The sequence below is a fragment of the Amblyomma americanum genome, chromosome 10, assembly GCF_052857255.1.
Source record: "Amblyomma americanum isolate KBUSLIRL-KWMA chromosome 10, ASM5285725v1, whole genome shotgun sequence".
Taxonomy (NCBI): Eukaryota; Metazoa; Arthropoda; class Arachnida; order Ixodida; family Ixodidae; genus Amblyomma; species Amblyomma americanum.
Genome location: NC_135506.1, coordinates 15,251,021 through 15,271,226, shown reverse-complemented (window position 1 = coordinate 15,271,226; position 20,206 = coordinate 15,251,021). Strand labels below are relative to the sequence as shown.

The window sequence follows — 20,206 nt, the reverse complement described above, 5'->3', positions numbered from 1 at the left end:
GCAATGTCCCGCACTAGTGGGGTACCGCGGCCGTTGCACTGCAGGCGGGTGAGGGCGGTGCGGGAGTCGCACAGCAGAGCACTCCTCGGCGGCGGTGGACAGAGGGTGAGCAGCAGGTCCAGCCCGAGCTGGATCCCCATCAGCTCCGCCTTGGTGGAGCAGACCAGGAAGGTGGCGTGTGTCTGGCTGTGCAGACGCAGGACCGAGCGTAACTTCGTTTTCGAAATTCTCAAAACTGATATGAATATTAATTATGGCGGGCTATACCCCTCTCTGTGTTATTATAAAAGATGCTGGCATTAATATTTAAAAAGTAAACTATTCAATATTAGTTAACCATCCTGCTAACTGGCGCATCCTAGCTGTATTCTCATGCATTACATCACTGATGTTGCTATGCCGCAAAAAGCGCTCTTCTAAGAAACCCTACTTTCAAAAATTGTGTAAAGTCTTAGGTGAAACACCCTTTATATCCCATTAGCACAAAAGGCGGCGTGTGGTACAAAAACTTTCTAACTTACCTTAAGGACAAGGGTTTCATCCACGGGTTTAAGGACATACTCTTCAAAATCCTGTTTGTTCGCAATTAATATTCTTTCCAGCTTTTTTTCTTTAACCTTATCTGGAGCAGCATGCCAGGTTAGCTACCGGGCACACCTCTCCTATAAGCATTAATATGTCTCTCTCTCTCTCTCATTCAAGGCTGTGCAAAATTTAAGAAACCTTAGGAAAATTAGGAAACCCTTTCAAGAGAGTCGGTTAATGTTAATGCACTCGCTATCCAGAACGTGCAGATGCACATCGACCTAACCCTTCCGATAGCCGCTATCACCAGCCTGAAAGAGTTCGCACCACAGACCCGCCTCCACCAACTTCTGGTGGCTCCAATATTAACGAGAACAGTAGCTTGCTCAAAAGGAAGAATTATGTGAATTTTAACTTCACTGAACTTAAAAATTTGTGATCGTTATTTCGATCCCCGAGGAAAAAGTATTTAAAATTTAACGAAAAAAGGATGCTTTAAAGACGTACTTATGGAATATTCATTGGTTGAATGCGGATAATGTGTTATCGTTCTCATATGAGCTTGCTGTGCATTAGACAGATTATGATGAACTCTTATGCAATAACAGGGTTTTTCCTCTCTCCTCCCCTCCTCCCCACCCTTTATCATTTTTATGTAGAAATGGAAAGCACCCCAGTATTGTGATCGCAAACCGAAGTTGCGGGAGCGTTTTGTGTGTAACCCAACTCTGTTATGGAAGTGCTGAAAAGGGCAAGAAAAGCGACTTTAATGGTCCCTGTACTAATCCACTGACGGGGGCTGCGGAGTAATTTTTTCTGCCTACCAGCTGTGTGCAGTGCCAAACACCCCTCAGCGCTGAAGAACCGCCTTTAAATTTAAAAAATAAAAATTGAATTTATTTTTAATTTCTATTTCGTCTAATTTTTAAATTCGAAATTTAAAAGCTCAAAACTCGACCCTTTAAAATATTGGATCAGGAGCCGGCATAGCCTTTCATTGCTAAATCGGTGCAATACCAAATCGGTGCAATACCATCGCCAAGCAGGACAAGCTTTCAATTTAACACAAGTACATTCCCAAAGTGACGAAGCCATGGGGGGGGGGGCTCGTAGCATGCCATTCCGTCAGGTGTCGATTGACAGAGGTTCACTACATTGCAGTTATTAATGCGGAACCATTACTTGGTTCTTCAGTGGCGTCACCGGGAACTGTGGGCAGGCGCTGCGGGCGGAAGTTGTAGACAGAGTGTGTCCGCGAGAACTGAATAAAACTAATAGAAATTAATAAAAAGGAAACGGCGGAGTAGGTGATAATCGAATCCGGGTATCCAGCCCGTGAGACGGGAACGCTTCCCCTTAGCCACGACGCTTCTTTCTTTCCTGTTTATTGCTTCAACGTTTGAAGTTGAATAAAGGCGAATCTAGTGAATGCACAGATGTCTCAGAAACGTATCTCCGAGATATGTACTGAGGCGTACATGAGTATTTATGCGCATCTTATTTACAGACGTACGTTTCCGGTAAATTTCCTCCGTGCTTGTAGTGCAGTCGTAGCTCCATCATGCGGCACCCACTGAAACCCCTTTGCAATGTATGGCGCTGGTGCAGCAGATGGCGCCCGTATAAGTGCGTAGGCGAAATGCCGGAGGCGAGATGGCGGACGCGCATGAGGCAGGAAGGACGGGCAGTAAGAGAAGTGCTTTCGCATTACTGCACCCAAGTAGACTCAAGTGCACCCTTGGAATTTTTTCCTCCCCCCGTTAGATCTCACGCTGTGAACAATCTGCATTTCTACCCGGCGTTGACTAACTATATCGCACGCCTGCCGCTGAATGCTACAGAACCACGAATCTTACTTTGCGCCACGTGAGCCGTCGCGGTGGCTGAGTGGTTATGGCGCTCGGCTGCTGGCCCGAAAGACGCGGGTTTGATCCCGGCCGCGGCGGTCGAATTTCGATGGAGGCGAAATTTTAGAGGCACGTGTACTGTGCGATGTCAGTGCACGTTAAAGAACCCCAGGTGGTAGAAATTTCCGGAGCCCTTCACTACGGCGTCTCTTATAGCCTGAGTCGCTTTGGGACGTTAAACCCCCATAAACCAAACCAAACCTTTTATGCCACATTCAGTGTGTCACCAGACAGCACGCATGTTCTCTTGAAATTTCTATATAAACCCAACATCTAGGTACTGCTTACACCCGTGCTGGACAGACAACAAGCGTACGACTTTGAGCAGTGGCTGACGAGCTCCTCCGCTCCCCCCTCCCCTGCCACCATGTTGTGCACGGTGAACCTGATACCCTGAGCGGATGACCAGAGTAGTACACTTGGAACGGTGCCCCGTTAACTGCTGACCAGAGGGTACTTCGTGTGCTTGTCCATATTTTCACTAATCTTCATGTTTCATTCACTGCGCACTAATGTGGCTCATCTGTTCCTCCTTGGTCCGTCTATCTTGCAGGCCAGGGACAACCGAGGGCGCCGTTCCTCCCCTCAGACTTCAAAATGAATGTGATGTACAAGTCGTGGTTCGACGACAACCTCTACGCCTTCACGGTGGCCTACACCCGCCGGGGTCTTGGCTTGGGCAACCGCCTGTACGTGTCGCGCCTGTCGCAAGGTGTCAGCTACACCAAGTTGTACGACTTCGAAAACGACATCCTCTATGAGGCCAAAGGTGAGAACAGTCACCCGAGCACGCTGGTGTGAAGTTAGAAACGAGAAACGCGTAAAGCGTAAATTGGTCTCGTGGCCGTAGACGGCCAACTACACCGCGAAGCAACAAGAGCGAAAGATGGATGGCCGAAACCGCCGCAACAAGCCTAAGAACCGTTGATGTCACAAGTTATGTGGTTGTAGATTCCCCGTTGCTTACAGCCGCACTGATTGATTGATTGATTGATTGATTGATTGATTGATTGATTGATTGATTGATTGATTGATTGATTGATTGATTGATTGATGGATGGATGGATGGATGGATGGATGGATGGATGGATGGATGGATGGATGGATGGATGGATGGATGGACGGACGGACGGACGGACGGACGGACGGACGGATGGATGGATGGATGGATGGATGGATGGATGGATGGATGGATGGATGGATGGATGGATGGATGGATGGATGGACTGACTGACTGACTGACTGACTGACTGACTGACTGACTGACTGACTGACTGACCCACCGACGCACAGACGGTCGGATGGACGGACAGATGGCTGGATTGTTTGCTGGCTGGCTGGCTGACTGGGTGGAGACGCTTCAGTAATGCTATTATACTAGCGGTACTAGGAAGAACCCACGAAATCAGTGTCAGTCACAATACACTGGTCTTGATAGCAACACGTTAAACGCGGTCGACGGCTCGCAGGCGATACGAGGCAGTGCACGACTACGCACGGGATCCCGGAGGCCGAGAAGGAGGACCCGTACTTCCCAGTGGCATTTCGCTCGGCCAACGGACGCAAGGTCTTCGACACGCCAGACTCACTCATCCGGTTCGACGGTGGCGAAAAGGTATTCTGTGCACTGCCCTCTACGTACGACTAGCATTAGGATGACGAAACCAAATTTACAGCGGGAACTTTAGTGCTTTGTCCATAACAGCAGTGATTCTGGCCCAAAAAGAGGGCACATTTTGTGAACCAATGACGCCATGGACGTCCTGTGCAGAATACATAAACATAATAGGGCACCCCACCAAAATGCTTTCTTAATACTGTGAAGCTAAGGCTACGTACGTGCAGTGCCAGCTGCAAGTCAGCGTTGCCAGCCACACGTGGAAACAAGGCATATGGGACACCTAAGCACTATTTGCTGTCCTAAAGAGAATGCGCTGTGCTACTGCCTCGTGAACAAAAGCGCGTCTGTTCTTGATTCTCCAGTTTTAGAAATCGTTAATCTCTACAGCTGCACAAACCTTCTGGTGAGACAAGGCTCTGAGCAAGTTAACCCCGTAATCGAGCTGAAAATGCAAGGGTGCACAGAAGGGTTCGTAGTTGATGAAAAATTCGCCTGGTCCGAGCTTCACTCTTTATCTTGCCGTCATGTGTTCGGTAGCCCTTTTAAATTCCGAGGTACACTCCTCTTAGCCCTCACAACAGTTTGGAAAGGAAACACAAAATTCAGGCTGTACAAGCCATGGAATGTCTTTAAGCGTAATGCTATGTATTGTATACATCTTTTATGCTATGTATTGTATACATCTTTTATTACAACTCATAATCCTAGCAGAGGCGCTTTGCATCTGCCTAATCCGGAGATAGCGGGGTGTAGAGCGTAGATGTGAGAGTCCCATTTGAAACGCTATCAAGCTGGGCTGTTTTTACTTGACACATTTCATGCTGGTTGAGTCTGTGCGTGATAAGGGTGTAATATACATATGTTCTGCTGTGAAATTTTCGGTGCCTTCATATATGTTTCTTACTTATTTGTTTAAGAACACTCTAAGCCTGATTGTCAGGCTCGTACAGACAGAGATGTAAATTATATAAACATTATCGCCTACTTAAAGCTTCAGTCGATGATTCCCGTAATATCTTATGCTTTCTTCCTTGTCATCTGTGTTCCCACAAGCTCTGAAAGTACGTTCTCACTCTATGCAACCGAACTAGAGCAAATTTACGCCTTCACTGTGTAGTCGGCTAGCTTGGATGCGACGACATGCTGATGACGGTCTTGGCGCATATACCTTCCTTCAATCACAACAGAAACAGATTCAGAACATACCCGGAGGAGCGGACGAGTGGCAAACTGACGTCACCGTCACAGTCCGAGGACAGGTGCACCACTGCCAAAACACCATCGTCTGGAGCAGTGAGTACAGCAAGCGAGAGAAATGATATACCTGCGTACACACTTCCGATAGTTGGACCATTCTCCTTTAAACCCTGCCAAAATTGTCTTGCATTTAGTCTTCAGGCGTACCATGCTCATTATTCTCCTGTGAAATCCCCGAATACCTTGCTATAATCTGGATAAGCGAGCAGGCAACGAAGATTTAAATGTTATATGCTTATAAAGTAATGCCGAAAGTTGGACGAGTTGTTTCAAGTTCATGATGAAAAACAGCGCGAAGGGAACACGAAATACGCACAGTATAATGCAGACAGGCAAAGCGGTGTCATGCGGAGTGGTGTCATGTGGAGCGGTGTCATGTGATGCGGTGTCATGTATAGCGGTGTATATGGGGGCAGACGGGCTGGGGAAAGACCTAAATTTGCTCAAGGACCAGCATAGTGATCTTTCTGAGCACTTCCACGCATGTAAAGAAGTAAATGTAGAGAAAAAGAAAAAGTTTACACCTGTGTTTTCAGAACGACCGTGCTTTTTAGACATCGCAACCTGCTGGTCCGAGAAATCGTGGAGGCATATCACATGCGAAACTGTTATATTCATGTATCGGCCAACACTCAGTTGCCATGTGAGATTGTAAATTTGATTTCCTAGCTTCCGCTTTGCACTGAAGCCGATGAACGTTTCTTTGTTATGTTAATTCATCCTTTTCCCATGCGATAAGTGACAAGTGCTGCGCTGCAATGCATTTCACCATTCAACAACGGCTTCCGAGGGAAGCTTGCTTTTTTTGTGTTTCAAGAAGAGTGATGTATAAATTACGGAGTTCCCGGGTTCGAACCCGACCGCGGCGGCTGCGTTTTTATGGAGGAAAAACGCTAAGGCGCCCGTGTGCTGTGCGATGTCAGTGCACGTTAAAGATCCCCAGGTGGTCGAAATTATTCCGGAGCCCTCCACTACGGCACCTCTCTCTTCCTTTCTTCTTTTACTCCCTCCTTTACCCTTCCCTTACGGCGCGGTTCAGGTGTCCAACGATATATGAGACAGATACTGCGCCATTTCCTTTCCCCAAAAAAACCAATTATTATTATTATTATTATTATTATTATTATTATTATTATTATTATTATTATTATTATTATTATTATTATTATTATTATTATTATTATTATTATTATAAATTACGTGTTTTCCGCAATGAATCATAGCTGTGAGTTAGCGCTTGTCTGCGTCGTTCTCTTAGTCTTTCGTCTTTCTTTCGCGCTATCTTTCATGGTAGCGTGAAGGTACGTTACAGTGTGCTGAGTATATAAACACAGATGTAGCTAAAAAGAGGCAGATCGAGATGAGCGTTATTGCCATTGAGTTGATTCTGGCGCCAACGTATATGTCGTAATGAAAGAAAGAACAATTTTCTGATTGTCTACAGTACACGACACGGTCCAAGCTTCTAAGCGCTGAATGGCTTTTAGAGCGTCAGTGATGACTTTCACTTTGGCGAGGGTTTTTTTCTGGTGCTAGACAGTGCTGTAGGTCAATTGTATAGCTAACTGCTCAGGTAGACATCAGTATCCCTCTTACGGCGCTTTGCGTAATTCGCTACTCGGCTGAGTGGTTTCCAGTCGCAGTGAAGTGTGGGAGCTTGAAGCCTAGCTTATCAGAAAAGCAGCTCTCAAAAAATGTGTTACCCATCTTCAATTTATGTTCAAGTTTATTCGTCGGTTAAGATTGGCACATCGTAAGAAATAATTATACGAAGAGGAACCATTGTGCAGCACATTATTGGGAACTCGTGGACTAAGGCAAATAGGTGCAAGATGGCATCAGCAATAAAGTAGCATCTGCACACGGTAAGGATCGAAATGAAATGCTTCAATGGATAATAAAAAGAAGATGGATAATAGAAAACAATAGCGTGCGAATAAAGCTAGCTCTAATAAAAATAAGCTTAACCGAAGGAATTATTATTAGAAACATAACAAAAATAAAACAATCGCTCGTGAATAAAGGAAATACAAGAAGAAACTAAAAAATGCACTGTACTAATAGAAATACGAAAGTGCACTGCGCTAAAATGTGCTGGTTACGCGTAATTTCTGAGCGTGTTTTAACAAAACAACGCAGAAAACGGCACCGGCACTCCTTACTGCGACCGCAAGTCGGAGAACTACGGCAGGTGCCCTCCCGTGCCCTTGGACGCCCTGGTTGGGTGCGAGGGTGGAAATGCCATCCGCTACAGTTTCGCCGACTTCGTCGAGATCTTCGACTCAACCATCTTTGAGGTACGTGTGAGACAGCGATCAGAAAATGAGCGCAGTCCAAAGTACTGCTTCGCGCCAGAGGCGTTTTTTTTGGATACAAATGCTGGCTATCGACATTCTATAGCAACAACCCAATCCCAACAACTAGCGTCGCCTGCTGGCAGCAGGTAGAAAACGCCGCGTAACTCAGCGGGGATATTGTTGCGGAATAGGAATACCACGAAGCAGGAAATGGCGCGGGCATAATCATCATCATCATAAATGCACTCGGGTAAGGACAGCAGCCATGAAGTCGTCTCATAGCCATCTGGCATCATGTCTCGTCCTTCCGCCATCTGCACGAGTCAATATTTTAAACTTGTAGTTTTGAGAAAACTGCAAGGTCCCCAAAATATTCTGCGCAAACATGGTGATTATCATGGCCGACTCTTGCTTCTCGCTGCAAAATCTGACCTTGCCTGCACCGAGCCTGCGCTTGCACCAGCTTCTGACGGTCATAGCAAATCTAAGTGATATACCAAGCTCTTGGCCAGTTCAAGAAAAACAACGCAGCAGGCCCTCATCAGGAGAGCTCAAGAGGTCGCCCCAGACTGGAGGCCACCCTGGACTTTGCTGTATAATCCAGCGGATATCTGAGCTGTTGTTGCTGAGCACGCGTTAGCGGCTGTTATTCGCATCATGCAAACAGCGGATTTAGATGGAGGCGAAAAAAAAAAACTGCCAAGGTTACGTGCATTTCTCTCAGAATTGAAGAAACTCAAAGTTTTCAAGCAGAGGCCTAAGCCCTCCGAATTTTGTGACTCTAGGCTAGTGGTTTGAATTTTTAGTGCAAATAGTCATTCTTTTTTGCATGCTGGCCCTTTGCAGGAGCCCGTCGGCTTCTTCTGCGAGGGAGTGGATCGCGCCACGCTTCCTACACTTCCATCAGTCTTCACATTCTCTGCCGAGACGAAGACGGCCGACAACCAGGACGTGCAGAAGAGCAAGGTTAGTCAGTTAGCCGGCAGAATGTGCAAGAACGAAACGAATCCAACTGAGGGGTCAAAAACTCGTGCCAATTACTGATTCCTGCGCCCTCTGGAACGTGCTTCGAGTATCCTTACCCTACGCGGAAGGATCTCAAGTAACGGCCCTGCATATCCGCAGGTCTGGGTTAATCTTCCAAGCTTCCTGGTGGCTCGAGAGGCCTACTATTCAGACGCGGACACGCCGATGATGAGGAGCGTCTTCGACTACGCCACCGGTAAGTGTTCCAGCGCACAATGAAGGAAGGTTGTCAAGAAGGAATTACAGTTGAACCTTGTTATGTCGCAGTTGAAGGGGCCCGATGGTTACTTCGTTATAGCCGTAGATTCGTTATAACCCGTTTTGACCGAGATTTCAAGGGGAATCGCCATTCCTTCGATACAAACCGTTTTGTTATAACGAGGCTCGACTGTCTTATGTCTTCGCAGCTGAAACTTGAACAAAGTATATTTTTTATAAAATAATATTTCCGACGCTATCTGCCCGCAATTTTGCTTTGTGTGTTTGCCCCGTATGCATCCCGTGGAGTATACATGACATTGCGGCCGCTGCGGTGGCTGAGTGGTTATGGCGCTCAGCTGCTAACCCGAAAGACCCGAGTTCAATCCCGGCCGCGTTGATCGAACTCCGATGGAGGCGAAATTCTCGAGGCCCGCGTACTGTGTGTCAGTGCAGGTTAAAAAAAAAACAGGTGGCCGAATTTCCTCGGAGCCCTTCAGTACGGCGTCCCTCATAAACCTGTGTCGCTTTGGGACGTTAAACCTCCAATAAACCAAAAACATGACAGTGTGTAGATACGGTTTCCCGCTCTGCGTGTGACGTCATTTCGTGGCGTTCGTTTGGTGCCCACCGAAAGCGTTGCTAGGTTACAGGGGCGCTTGCGGCGTTCTTTCTGATTTCTTTTTCCATTTTTTAGCATATGATCCAAGGTCTACAATATTTTCCCGAAAGCCGCAAAGCGCTCTTCGGTTAAGGTGCGCACACACGCGCAAAGCATTATTGGGCATATGTTTATTGGCTGCAACGTCATGAAGGTCCTAGTATTCCGTGTCGCATACGTCTCCTTCGCGTCCTAGGCTACCTATAGTTCTTTCACTGCATTAATGGGCGCACAGAAAAATTTCTGTAACAAGAGACAATAGTCACGAACAATGTTTAAACACACTTAGAGAGTACAGGTACCAAAAACTCATTGTATACGCAAACAGCCACTGAAACACTGAGTCAGGAAGACTCAGGTTTCTCGAACTCCGCCCTGGTCGGACGCTGGTCTGTCACGTATTCATCCCACTGGCAACAGTAAGCAGTAACTTTCTCCTCTCGGTAGAAGCAAATGACAGGGTGTAACCGGAAAAATATTCCCCTCGTTGTAACTTCTTTTTTCTTGCTGTAGATCATGACTGAACCTCGGTTTGCTCAATGTTTCCTGATGTCGAATGACCAGATTGATTGATTCATGATTGGATTGATTGTTGGTTGTTGGTTGGTTGAATTAATTAATTAATTAATTATTGCTATTGTTCTTCCCGTAGCATGAAGTACTTCGTTACTCCTGACACGGGAAGTTGCCAGGCGGCGGTCATGGCGAAAGAAGAGCTGACCATACCTCAACCAGATGCGCTTGTTTGGGGAGCCGGGCGTGACTACTCCTACCAGAAAACAGGAGAGGTACGGCCATGATGTATGCATATGGGACTTTCCTTGAGCGGGCAGACTGGCCTTCGGAGTGGTACGTTGAAATCAAGAACTCCGTTTTCACTTGCCTGCCAATCAGACGCATTCAGGTATGAAAGGCAGGAGCTGATTACCTCGATAAAGCGTGCCACGTGATACAGGAGGCCGTCGAAGTGGGCTCTCATCAGAGGGTAGTGGTGTAGCTATTACAGCCGCGTCTTGATATTAAAGGGCCTCTGCAGACGAATTGTAGATGACCCGTATTTATAGATTACCGCCATAGTAAAGGGCGAAGTCGCTACTTTCACTAGAAGCTGAGTTTTTAAAATTTAGAAAGGGACAAACTATGAAACACGGGTGTGGCTGTCACCAGAAAAACTGGTGAGGCAAGAAAACTTCGATGCGTCAAAAACAATTAAAATTTTGGTCATTGATCACAGAGGTTAGGCTCAGCCGCCACTCAGTTCAAAACGTGGTCGCAGAATTCTTTTAAGTGTACACTTCACGAGATTGAGAACGGTTGGCGGGGAAATTTTTAAATTCAATTTTCTGAGCTATAAATGTGTTTTTTTTTCCTGCAGGAATAACACCTGCATGCCTAGAAACAGCCGTAGAATCGATTTTTAGAAAGAACACAACTGATTGAAGTGGTCCTCACTGTCGCTTTAAATGAGGGCAGAAGTGTTTACGGATGTTGTGGCGCGCCAGCCATTATATGCTCGTTAATACGGAGTCTCTTCGTTCGCACGAAATGACGCCATCGACACGTAGCCAAGGTCAGGTGATAACCTGCTGATGCGTTCACACACAACCGATCGCGTGACCCACATGACGCGAATGACCATTGGTGGGTCACACAGCCAACACCCCTTACACATCACCATGACCCATGACATCCTCACAAAAAATGACCACCTCTGGCCCGCGGAATATATGAATCACAGTTGGCCGGGTTATTCTCATTGTATCTCGTAGCCATTAAGGTCTCCTAGTACTACTACTTGCACACGCAATCCGGCTCACAGGTACCACTAAATGGCGCCTCAGTGTGGTACTTATCAGCGACAGCGTTTTAGCGCCACATCGTTAAGGGTCCCCTGTCGCTAAAAAGCTGGTTTCGTCGTCGTCAGCGTGTTAGGTCGTGTGCGAAAAATCCCCCTGCAAGCAAAGGATTAATAAATTGACCTGAAAAGAAAATTTGGTCAACTTAAGAGTCAAAGGGAATCGAACCCAGAGCCTCCGGTTGCGACGCGTGCAATGTATTAATAAGCGACAAAAGCTCGTTCGCTCAAGCTGAATAAAGTGGACCTAGTGAATGCGTTGTGATCGCTGACATGGTGAAGTGTCTTAGAGAGATGTACTGACGCGCATGTTAGTAAATCTGACTACGGTAATTAGAAATTAGGCAAATAATTAAGCAGTGCGAAAGGGACCCGATAGCGTTATCGCATTATACTTCTAGCTTTACTTCTACTTTACTCCTAGCATTATACTTATAGCTTTTGCTTCCATCAATTCTTTTCGCCTAAGCAGTGGCAGCGAAGGGGAATGGGGTTTCGTTCATGTAGCATCGACAACGATAGCAATCATAGCAACGACACAATGATACTAAACAGCATAACACTATCGCTATCATCGGCTATTGACACACGTTTTCTACTTACCTCACGGAACACGGCGGTCCGCACAGATCGATATCCCCCCCCCCCTTTTTTTTTTCTGAAGCATATATGCGTGGCTCGAACTGTCATTTTGAGTGCTGCAGAAACTATTGATCGAGAAGCGCACATTTATTTTTTTAATCGTCTAAGGAATGCATTGCGAGATGGGCGCCTTTATCCATCATTCCGTTCGATTTCAGCTTTAATCTACTGCGGATAATCAACATTCATTCTAGGGGTTTTTACTGAACATTCCCTGGTCGCCATACAAAGATGCTCCAATTGCCGTGTGAATCTTATGCCAGCGTAACAACGTTAAAATGTTCGGCTTTTTGAAAGCGCAATAAGGACAACTCTATCGATAATTGTTCTGAGTAAAAGTCTATTATATGGCTTTTCTTGGGTATGCTGTCTTCTTCGGCAGCAAAAGGCGCACGTATTGAAAAAAAAAAATAATTTAACATTTTCCCCCCACGCGATACAAACCCGTGACGTCTACCAACGGCTCCTTACTTTCAGTGCAGGCCACATCAGCCGGCTTTGGTAAATAAAGCTTTTTCCTTAAACTCTTTATGCTCGCTTTCCAGATTTGTACGGACTATGAGAAAGAAGAGCACCCCGTCACTAGCACAGTATGAAGGGAAACGCCCGAACAAAGTTTTGTTTCCTTTTCCTTCTCGAGACAGAGCTTCACAATGAAGCATTTCCCAGCCATGACAGCCGCTCGCGCAGTGCCTTAAGCGACCGCTCCCTATTAGTGGCGCCACATTACGACGAGCAAACTAATACACACGTTTAAAAAGGTCCCAATGCGAAGCAATTGATGCTGCTGGCAGTGAACTACAGGGGGCGTTCGTAGTACACGCTTAAATATGTTCAATCGGCGGCACTGCTATCGAAATAATTTTTGATTGAGAACAGTAACTTGAGTAACTTAAGAACAGTAACAGAACAGCCCCGCGGGGGGCATAAGACCGGCCCTAATCGGTACTCGCTTGCGTGTTCCCTTTCGTACTGCTCGCGCTGGTAAAGTGACATATTAGAACTCTGAGAACTGAATGGTACTGTGAAATATTCCTACACTCTCCCGCAGCGGCCATGCCGGTCCTGGAACTGTGCTGTGTACGCTGGCATGGATAATAGCGCCGGATCTCCGGACAAGTCGCAAGTGGCCAACCTGTACTACGCTTACGTGAGTGACCCAACCTAACTAACCTACACGCGATGTCGCGTCGAATTCGCGGCGTTGCTGCGGAGCACGGCCGCGAATCGATTTTAAAGTTTTAGCACGGCTTAGGACGCATCGAGAACAGGAAGTACTGTCTGTAGGTAAAGTAATGTACACCATTAGTGCTTCGGTTATACTCCATTCTCCTGCAAGCTTCCGGAAGTGCCTGCTGTCGAGGCTGGCAAGGGAGTGGTTGTTTTTATCTAGAGGCAAATCAGTTTCTCCGTTTCGATCCGCGGTGTTCCTGGAAAACGTCGCTAGGTGTCGCAACAGTACCCAGGCGGGTGACGCCGCGTGGTATACATAACTTCTGTTCTCGACAATACGTGGGAATAGAGTCAGTGGTCCTGAATGTTAACAAAAACTACAAGGACAAAATTGGCTCGGGCTAGGCGCTTAATGACAGGAACAAATAAGCAATGGTCAGTTGGGGTAACAAGACATATGAAAGCAGGTAATAGGATGACGAAATTGGATAGCCAGGCCTAGAGTTCGGCTTGGTCTCGACGACCATAGAAGACAACTCAACCTCTGAACACAACAGGATTTGGCCTCCCTGATTTATTACTTGGGCACAACCTACTAAATAAACAAAATTCTTGCAGACGTTTCACCGAAGCAACCGGTTAAAATTACAGACACTTCATCTAACATCTAATTGACTTCGGCCGACAGTTACAGCTTCCATTCGGTAACTGAGCAATAACAAAAAAAATTTACAAACTTGCTATTACGCATACTCAATTCTGGGCAAAAGCATTTTTGAGCGGAAAACCGTTTGTGAACGTAAATTTTTCATGTAAAGTAAGATTTCACTATAAGAATCTATATATCCGGAAGTCACTCGAGAGCAGTCCTGCATTTTTTTTTCTATTAACGTTTTTCCTATCGTCAAAAGCGTTCCCCGTTGATTTTCTTTATCAGTATTAACTGCTGGATATGCGATCGATGGAAACACTTTAAAAGAAAGATTTTGTTACACGTCAGAAGAATGGACCATTACTTTCAATATTTCTCTAACAGCATTTTACAATTTTTTAATATTAAAAATTTTTGCCGGAAAATCTTGGACATGCGGCCATTAATAGTCGCATTTATTGACTGCGTATCAGTCAATAAAAAGGTTATGAAAACATTAAGAACTGTTCTAAGAATGTTAACACTGCACACCACGACAAGGTGCTATGAAATCGTGTTTCGCTGAAGAAGCGCCCTCTCTTGCAGGAGAACGAGATGAAGGGGGCTTCGCTACCAGTCTTCATGGAAGTCTACGATGAGGCCAAGGCAAGTTCAGCTGCTTCCGTGTCAGTCCGACGGCTACAAAGAAATTTTATTGATCGTTTTTTTTTGTTCTACTATTCCTGAAATTATCGCGCCAGTAAAATTCAAGTAGTTCCATTCTGTACGTTGCGTCAGATTCCGGGCAGCGCTCTGCCCCATTTGGATTTCTGAACCTTGCGTTAGTGTACCGATCAAAGCGAAAGTTAGTTAGAGTTGAACCTTGTTATAGCGAAGTAAAAGAGACCCCACCAGGTTCTTCGTTACAGCTGCTTCTTCGTTACACCCGCCGGTGACCTTGGTCGCGAATTTCGCATGCGAACAGTCTGGCGACCTAGGCAGGCCTAGTTAGACTTTACTCAGCCACCTTTGTATGTTCAGGGATCCTTCAATAGATGCGCTACCCCCTCCCCCGTTCCCCCTCCCGACAGGCCCAAATTTAGGTGCACAAAATAATCTCCCCCTCATCTGCGCTCACAAGCTCTGTTTTTCCAAGGCCCGCATCAGACTATGCGCTTAGAAAACGGGTATTGGAGGAATGATGTCGCTGATGACATGGAGTGGCCTGTTCAGAATATTTAGCCCGCCTTCCTGCCGCTGAGTATGAAATGGCTGCTTTGAAAAAAGGCCTATGGCGGAGATTTGGGCGAGGGTACCTGTTTTTGTTCGCTTCCCTGCGTGACGCTAGAGCCCGTTTCCAGCAACACTTCACTGCAGTGTCTTGAGGAGAATGTGTACGCAAGATCAGAGACTAAATACCACTGAAAAATTAAGAGCTATCAGAGGCTTCGAGAACAAGGGACCTCAACTTATTCTTAGTATATTCGTACCAAGGGCTATGACATTACTGATTGCTTCTTTGTTACCGAATATTGCAGACAAGACGTCCCCTCAGCCCCTCAAATTAATGCATAATGATATCGTTGTTTACACCGCGTATAGCCTTCTTAAATAAATATGCGATAGCATGAGCACGTCAGCGCGTGCCAAAGGCAACCGCTACTCGTCAAGGCTACGGCAAAACACACAACTAAATTAACAGCACCAATGTTGAGTTCATTAAAACTCAAATTTATCAATATGTAAAGCCAGCTACACTAACACCACCCACCTCATGTAAAGCTCGCTTACAACGTCACAATAGTGCATGCCCCAACCATAGCAGACACACGCCCTCTCCCAATCCAGAATACGCGCAGGGAAGTGATGTAGTTAAATGATGGACAGGGCGGACAGTAAATTGTGATAACAAGGAAATGATAACAGTCCCTGACAGTATGCATAGGAAAATATAGCCCCCTGTATAGGAGGCTATGATGACATTATGCAATGGAGTCACCGGTGTTTTTTTTTTTTCCTGAAACTACGTTACTCGGTACGCCGAACTTCATAAGGTAGTATGTAGTACGAGGGCACGTGAAATTGCACGTTGCGAAGCGATATCTAAACTGCTTATCGCGCTACGAGCTGTTGGAGATAAGGAAAACGCTTAACGAGGGTGGCTAAATTGGCAGATTGGCGAATTTTCACTGTTTACCGAATAAAGGGTTCAAAACGAGAAGAAATGGAACACTTAATCAAATGCTAAACAAGTGAGGAGAATTTCTAGCAAAAAGAAATGTTAGAATTATAAGCCATGTCGCTATTTCTGCTTTCTCGCTCCTGGTCATTCACTAAAAACCTAATGTGGTCCACAGCAGCACCGCATAAAAATTCGATTCAAGTTTACTACATTCGTACTAGTTCTAAGAGAGGCATAAATATTGAAACTCTGGCATCAAGCAGTATCCCTCAAATTTACGAGCTCAAAGTGAGGACCAAGATGTTGCCTCCATATCTGACTACGCATCATTCTTCAAATCTCTGGAGAGAATACAATGCTAAGCTGTTTCGATTGCTTTGTTATTGCTTTAGCGTTTCTGACTGCTTGATGTACAGGACTGTATTCTTTTTTGTATCGCTTTCCCTGCCCGGTATTGCGCGTGTATATAGCTAATTCTTTCATAGCTTTGTGAAATCACTTAAAAGTGTATCTATTGTATAAATACTCAGGTTTCAAAAATTCTTTGAAGTTCTTCCTACATTTTTTTTTCCTGTTATCTATTCTATAGGTACCTTGTAAACGCGATTTTTTGCTCATGTGCATGTACAACAAAAGTTGTTTAGTTGCATCCCCCCCCCCCCCCAAGTAATGCCCGAAGGGGCCCTTAGGGTAAATAAATGAAATGAAATTAAGATTACCTACACTCTAAATTCAATTATGCCTATATGGGAGTAAAAAGAGGGTAAGTTGTTCTCTAGCGCACTCTCTTTTATAAACGGGAGTGCTCTAAAGGACAGCTTATACCCCCTTTCTACTCCTTTCTGTTTAGAGTGTAGCAGGCCCCGTGCAACTTTGAGTTCTACACTCTAAATTCGATTATGCCTACACAGGGGTAAAAAGAGGGCAAGTTGTCCTCTAGCGCACAGTATTTTATAAATACAAGTGCGTATAGAGGACAAATTACTCCATTTCTACTCCCTCCTCTTTAGAGTGTAGGAGGCCCAGTGCAATTTTGAGCTTTGGCGCAACCTGCGTCGTCGCCTTTCTGACGCACGCAGAGGGGCGATGTGATCGAGCGCCGGGAGATCTTTGACTTCGAGACGGATCTCAGGGACTGGTCGCCATTCGACATCAGCATCTGTTTCCATGCACACGAGGCCAGGACCCTGCTGATCAACGTCCAAGGCAAGTTCACGAACGTCACCGCATTTAGGCGCGTTCACCGTTACACGCTGTTCCTGAAACGCTGACGTGTTATCATTATGAGGAACGATGGATGTTACTGATCTATTCATGTGGAAATAAACTGCATTTGTGTTTCTGCAGTGGCAGTCTGTGAACTGACCTATTCGAAAATGTTCCGATTGTCTGCTAGATAATTCTAGATACCACAGACAACTCAAGATAATTCTATTCACTGATAATATACAATAAAAGATAATTCTACGCAACGCTAGATAATTACCGAATACAACCGAGAGCAAACTGCAACTTAAGAGAATTAATAGCAATTTCATCCAAGAAACGTTCGGCTGGGAAAAAAGTAATAAAAGTAAGATATTTAGTTCAAGTATATATGAGGCAAACGTGTATCATATAATCCTAAAATTTCTATCAAGTATGATAAAGTAGCCACCAAGTAAATACTGGCGTAATTTAATCGCTTTCTAAATCTAGGGAAGTGATTTGTATTTACACTTTGTGCTTGTGATATGTGACGCAATTTAGGTAAACTTGAATCTTACCAGTAATGTAACTGATCACCACCTGATGCCGATGATGATGACCGTTTTTAGCCGCCGCCTAACTACATCCATTGCAAAATAAATTTCGCTCATTTATTTCCAATACTTCCTGCATACCAAAGTAATGTTCAACAGTCTAACAAGAGAACAGCAGTTTACGATTGGTAGCGAGCGGCAGGAAGTGGTAAGGGTATACGTCTACTCAATGCAGGTAGCGACAGCTGATCCGTGTCATGAGAGTAAATTAACTAGAAGTATAAGAATGGGGTGGAGCGCATTTGGACGGTTCTCTTAGATCAGGTACGGCAGTTTACCAATATGCCTCAAGAGAAATGTATATGAAAGCTGCATCTTACCGGTACTCACCTACGGGGCAGAAACGTGGAGGCCAACGAAAAGGGTTCAGCTTAACTTAATGACAACCCAGCGAGCTATGGAAAGGAAAATGACAGGTGTAACGTTAAGAGACCGGAAGTGGGCAGAGTGGGTGAGGCAACAAACGCGGGTTAATGACATCTTAGTCGAAATAAAATGTGCTTGGACAGGGCATGCCACGCGAAGGCAGAATCGTCAGAAAGTTATAAGGGCAGGACAGCGGCGGCTGGCGCCGGACAGGGTTAATTGGAGAGATATGGAAGAGCACTTTGCCCTGCAATTGGCGCAGTCAGGCTGATGATGATGATGACTGCGCCAGCTCCTGCCGCCCTATCATCACAATCTTCCTAATCCTCAGCCACTTTCTCTAACGTTTACTTTCTCGTTGAATCCGCTGTGTTACCCAGAAGGGCCATCGGTTATCGTTTCTGTTCACCTGAACAAGCAGTACATGGGGTAAACTGGAGATCGAATAGGAGGTGCCTTTGTCATGCAGCGGGCAGAGCTGGGCGGATAACAGCAATGATGAGCTGTAAATGACACCCAGGTCCACTTCTCTCGGGTGGGTAGGTCTTTCTCTCAATCTCTTGCCGTTCTGTTCATCCGCAGGAAACGCGGACTTCGGGCCCGGTCGCGGAACCCGGGACGCACTTGCCAAGGCATTCAGGGCTCAACTCAAGAACGTGATGGGCATCGCGCAGGACATACGCCTCAGCCGCGTCTCTGTGAGTACGGAGACACTGTTGCCCCCGTCCTAAGTGATTTTCATTGAATTACAGATCAGACACTGTCGGTTGCAAACTATCATATTCTCTAACATTTGTATGTCCGCGACGGCTGCGTCGGATGCTGCGAGCGGGTTTCAGTGTTTAACTACATGGCTGAAAACGGCTGGAGCATTACATATACAGTATATACCAGGTGTTAGAGGGAAGACTGTAATTTTCAAAAATAGGATTTTGGAGGTAAAAATATGGCTTTTGCGGCATGGCATTGCCAGGGTTGGCGTAGGCCGGGAAACCTGCGAATCATATTATCTAGTAAGCTGGTTAACTACATCACAATAATTAACTTTCTAACTATATAAGCGTTAGGCGTTTAGTTGCAATTAGAGATTTGTAGCCGGCCGTTTGTAATTGCCATATCAGTTTTTGGAATTTCAAAAGAGCGATTGCCCTCGCCGCTGTGGCTCGACAAAATTTGGCTGCATCGTGTGAAAATACATGCGCTTTCGAAATGATGCAGGCTAAGCAACTCCTCCAATGCACGTAACTAGTCGAAAAAGATAAATTTTGTCGAGCCGCAGGGGCAAGGGTAATCACGTTTTACTAATTCTAAAAACTGATATGGCGGTTACTAACGACCGGCCACAAATCTCTAATTGTAACCAGGCGCCTAACTCTAATAGTTAAAGGTTCATTATATAAAATTAGTTAACCAACTTACTAGTTAAGATGATTCACCGGTTTTCTGATGTCTGCCAAAGCTGGTAATATGACGTGAAAGCCATATTTGTACCTCAAAATTCCTATTTTTGATAATTACTTGAAGTCTTCCCTGTAACACCCAGTGTAGCACGCTCTCTCCTGCGCTCTTTACTGAACTACGCGAGTCTCACAGTTTTTGAAGTCATCGTTGCAAGTCGCTGCGGCGTTGTTGAAGTAACAGCAAGCAAGATACGTTCTGAATAGAATGATGGAGCAGATACACGTTGAACATCCGTGTTGCGCCGCTGACAACTATCTCGCCATTAGATCTGTTCATGTATAGAGCAACCCAGCAGTGGCAGCTTTTCACGGAACACAGTTCTGATCTCTGCGCACATGCGAAGTAACTCTCGCTCTAAGCTGTCCAGTCTTAGATTTCGCACTTCTGCTTAGAGTGAATTGCACAGCCACTATGATAGCGTTTTTTTCTTTGTTATTTCAGGTGTTTCCACGTGGAGACAACCGTGTGGTCGTCCTTGTGCGCCTATTGCCTGCAGCCAGCACTGATCACTTAGGTGCGTATTCCTAAACGGTCCAAGCATTTTTTGTATTCTACATGCGATCATATTGTCTTTAAAATTACCATTCTGCGAATTTTGTTAC

At 45.5% G+C, this 20,206-nt stretch overlaps 1 protein-coding gene across 1 annotated transcript in view; it reads left to right on the top strand.

Annotated features, from left to right (window-relative positions):
* LOC144107169 (uncharacterized) overlaps window positions 1-20,206 on the top strand; it is a 29,817-nt gene that overhangs the window by 6,667 nt on the left and 2,944 nt on the right. The window contains exons 2-13 of the mRNA XM_077640164.1: window positions 2,986-3,201; window positions 3,902-4,047; window positions 5,241-5,346; window positions 7,450-7,607; window positions 8,454-8,573; window positions 8,733-8,830; window positions 10,145-10,280; window positions 13,041-13,139; window positions 14,400-14,459; window positions 17,055-17,181; window positions 18,726-18,841; window positions 20,046-20,118. Coding sequence (XP_077496290.1) covers window positions 2,986-3,201; window positions 3,902-4,047; window positions 5,241-5,346; window positions 7,450-7,607; window positions 8,454-8,573; window positions 8,733-8,830; window positions 10,145-10,280; window positions 13,041-13,139; window positions 14,400-14,459; window positions 17,055-17,181; window positions 18,726-18,841; window positions 20,046-20,118 — 1,455 coding nt within the window. The remainder of the gene's footprint in view (window positions 1-2,985; window positions 3,202-3,901; window positions 4,048-5,240; window positions 5,347-7,449; window positions 7,608-8,453; window positions 8,574-8,732; window positions 8,831-10,144; window positions 10,281-13,040; window positions 13,140-14,399; window positions 14,460-17,054; window positions 17,182-18,725; window positions 18,842-20,045; window positions 20,119-20,206) is intronic.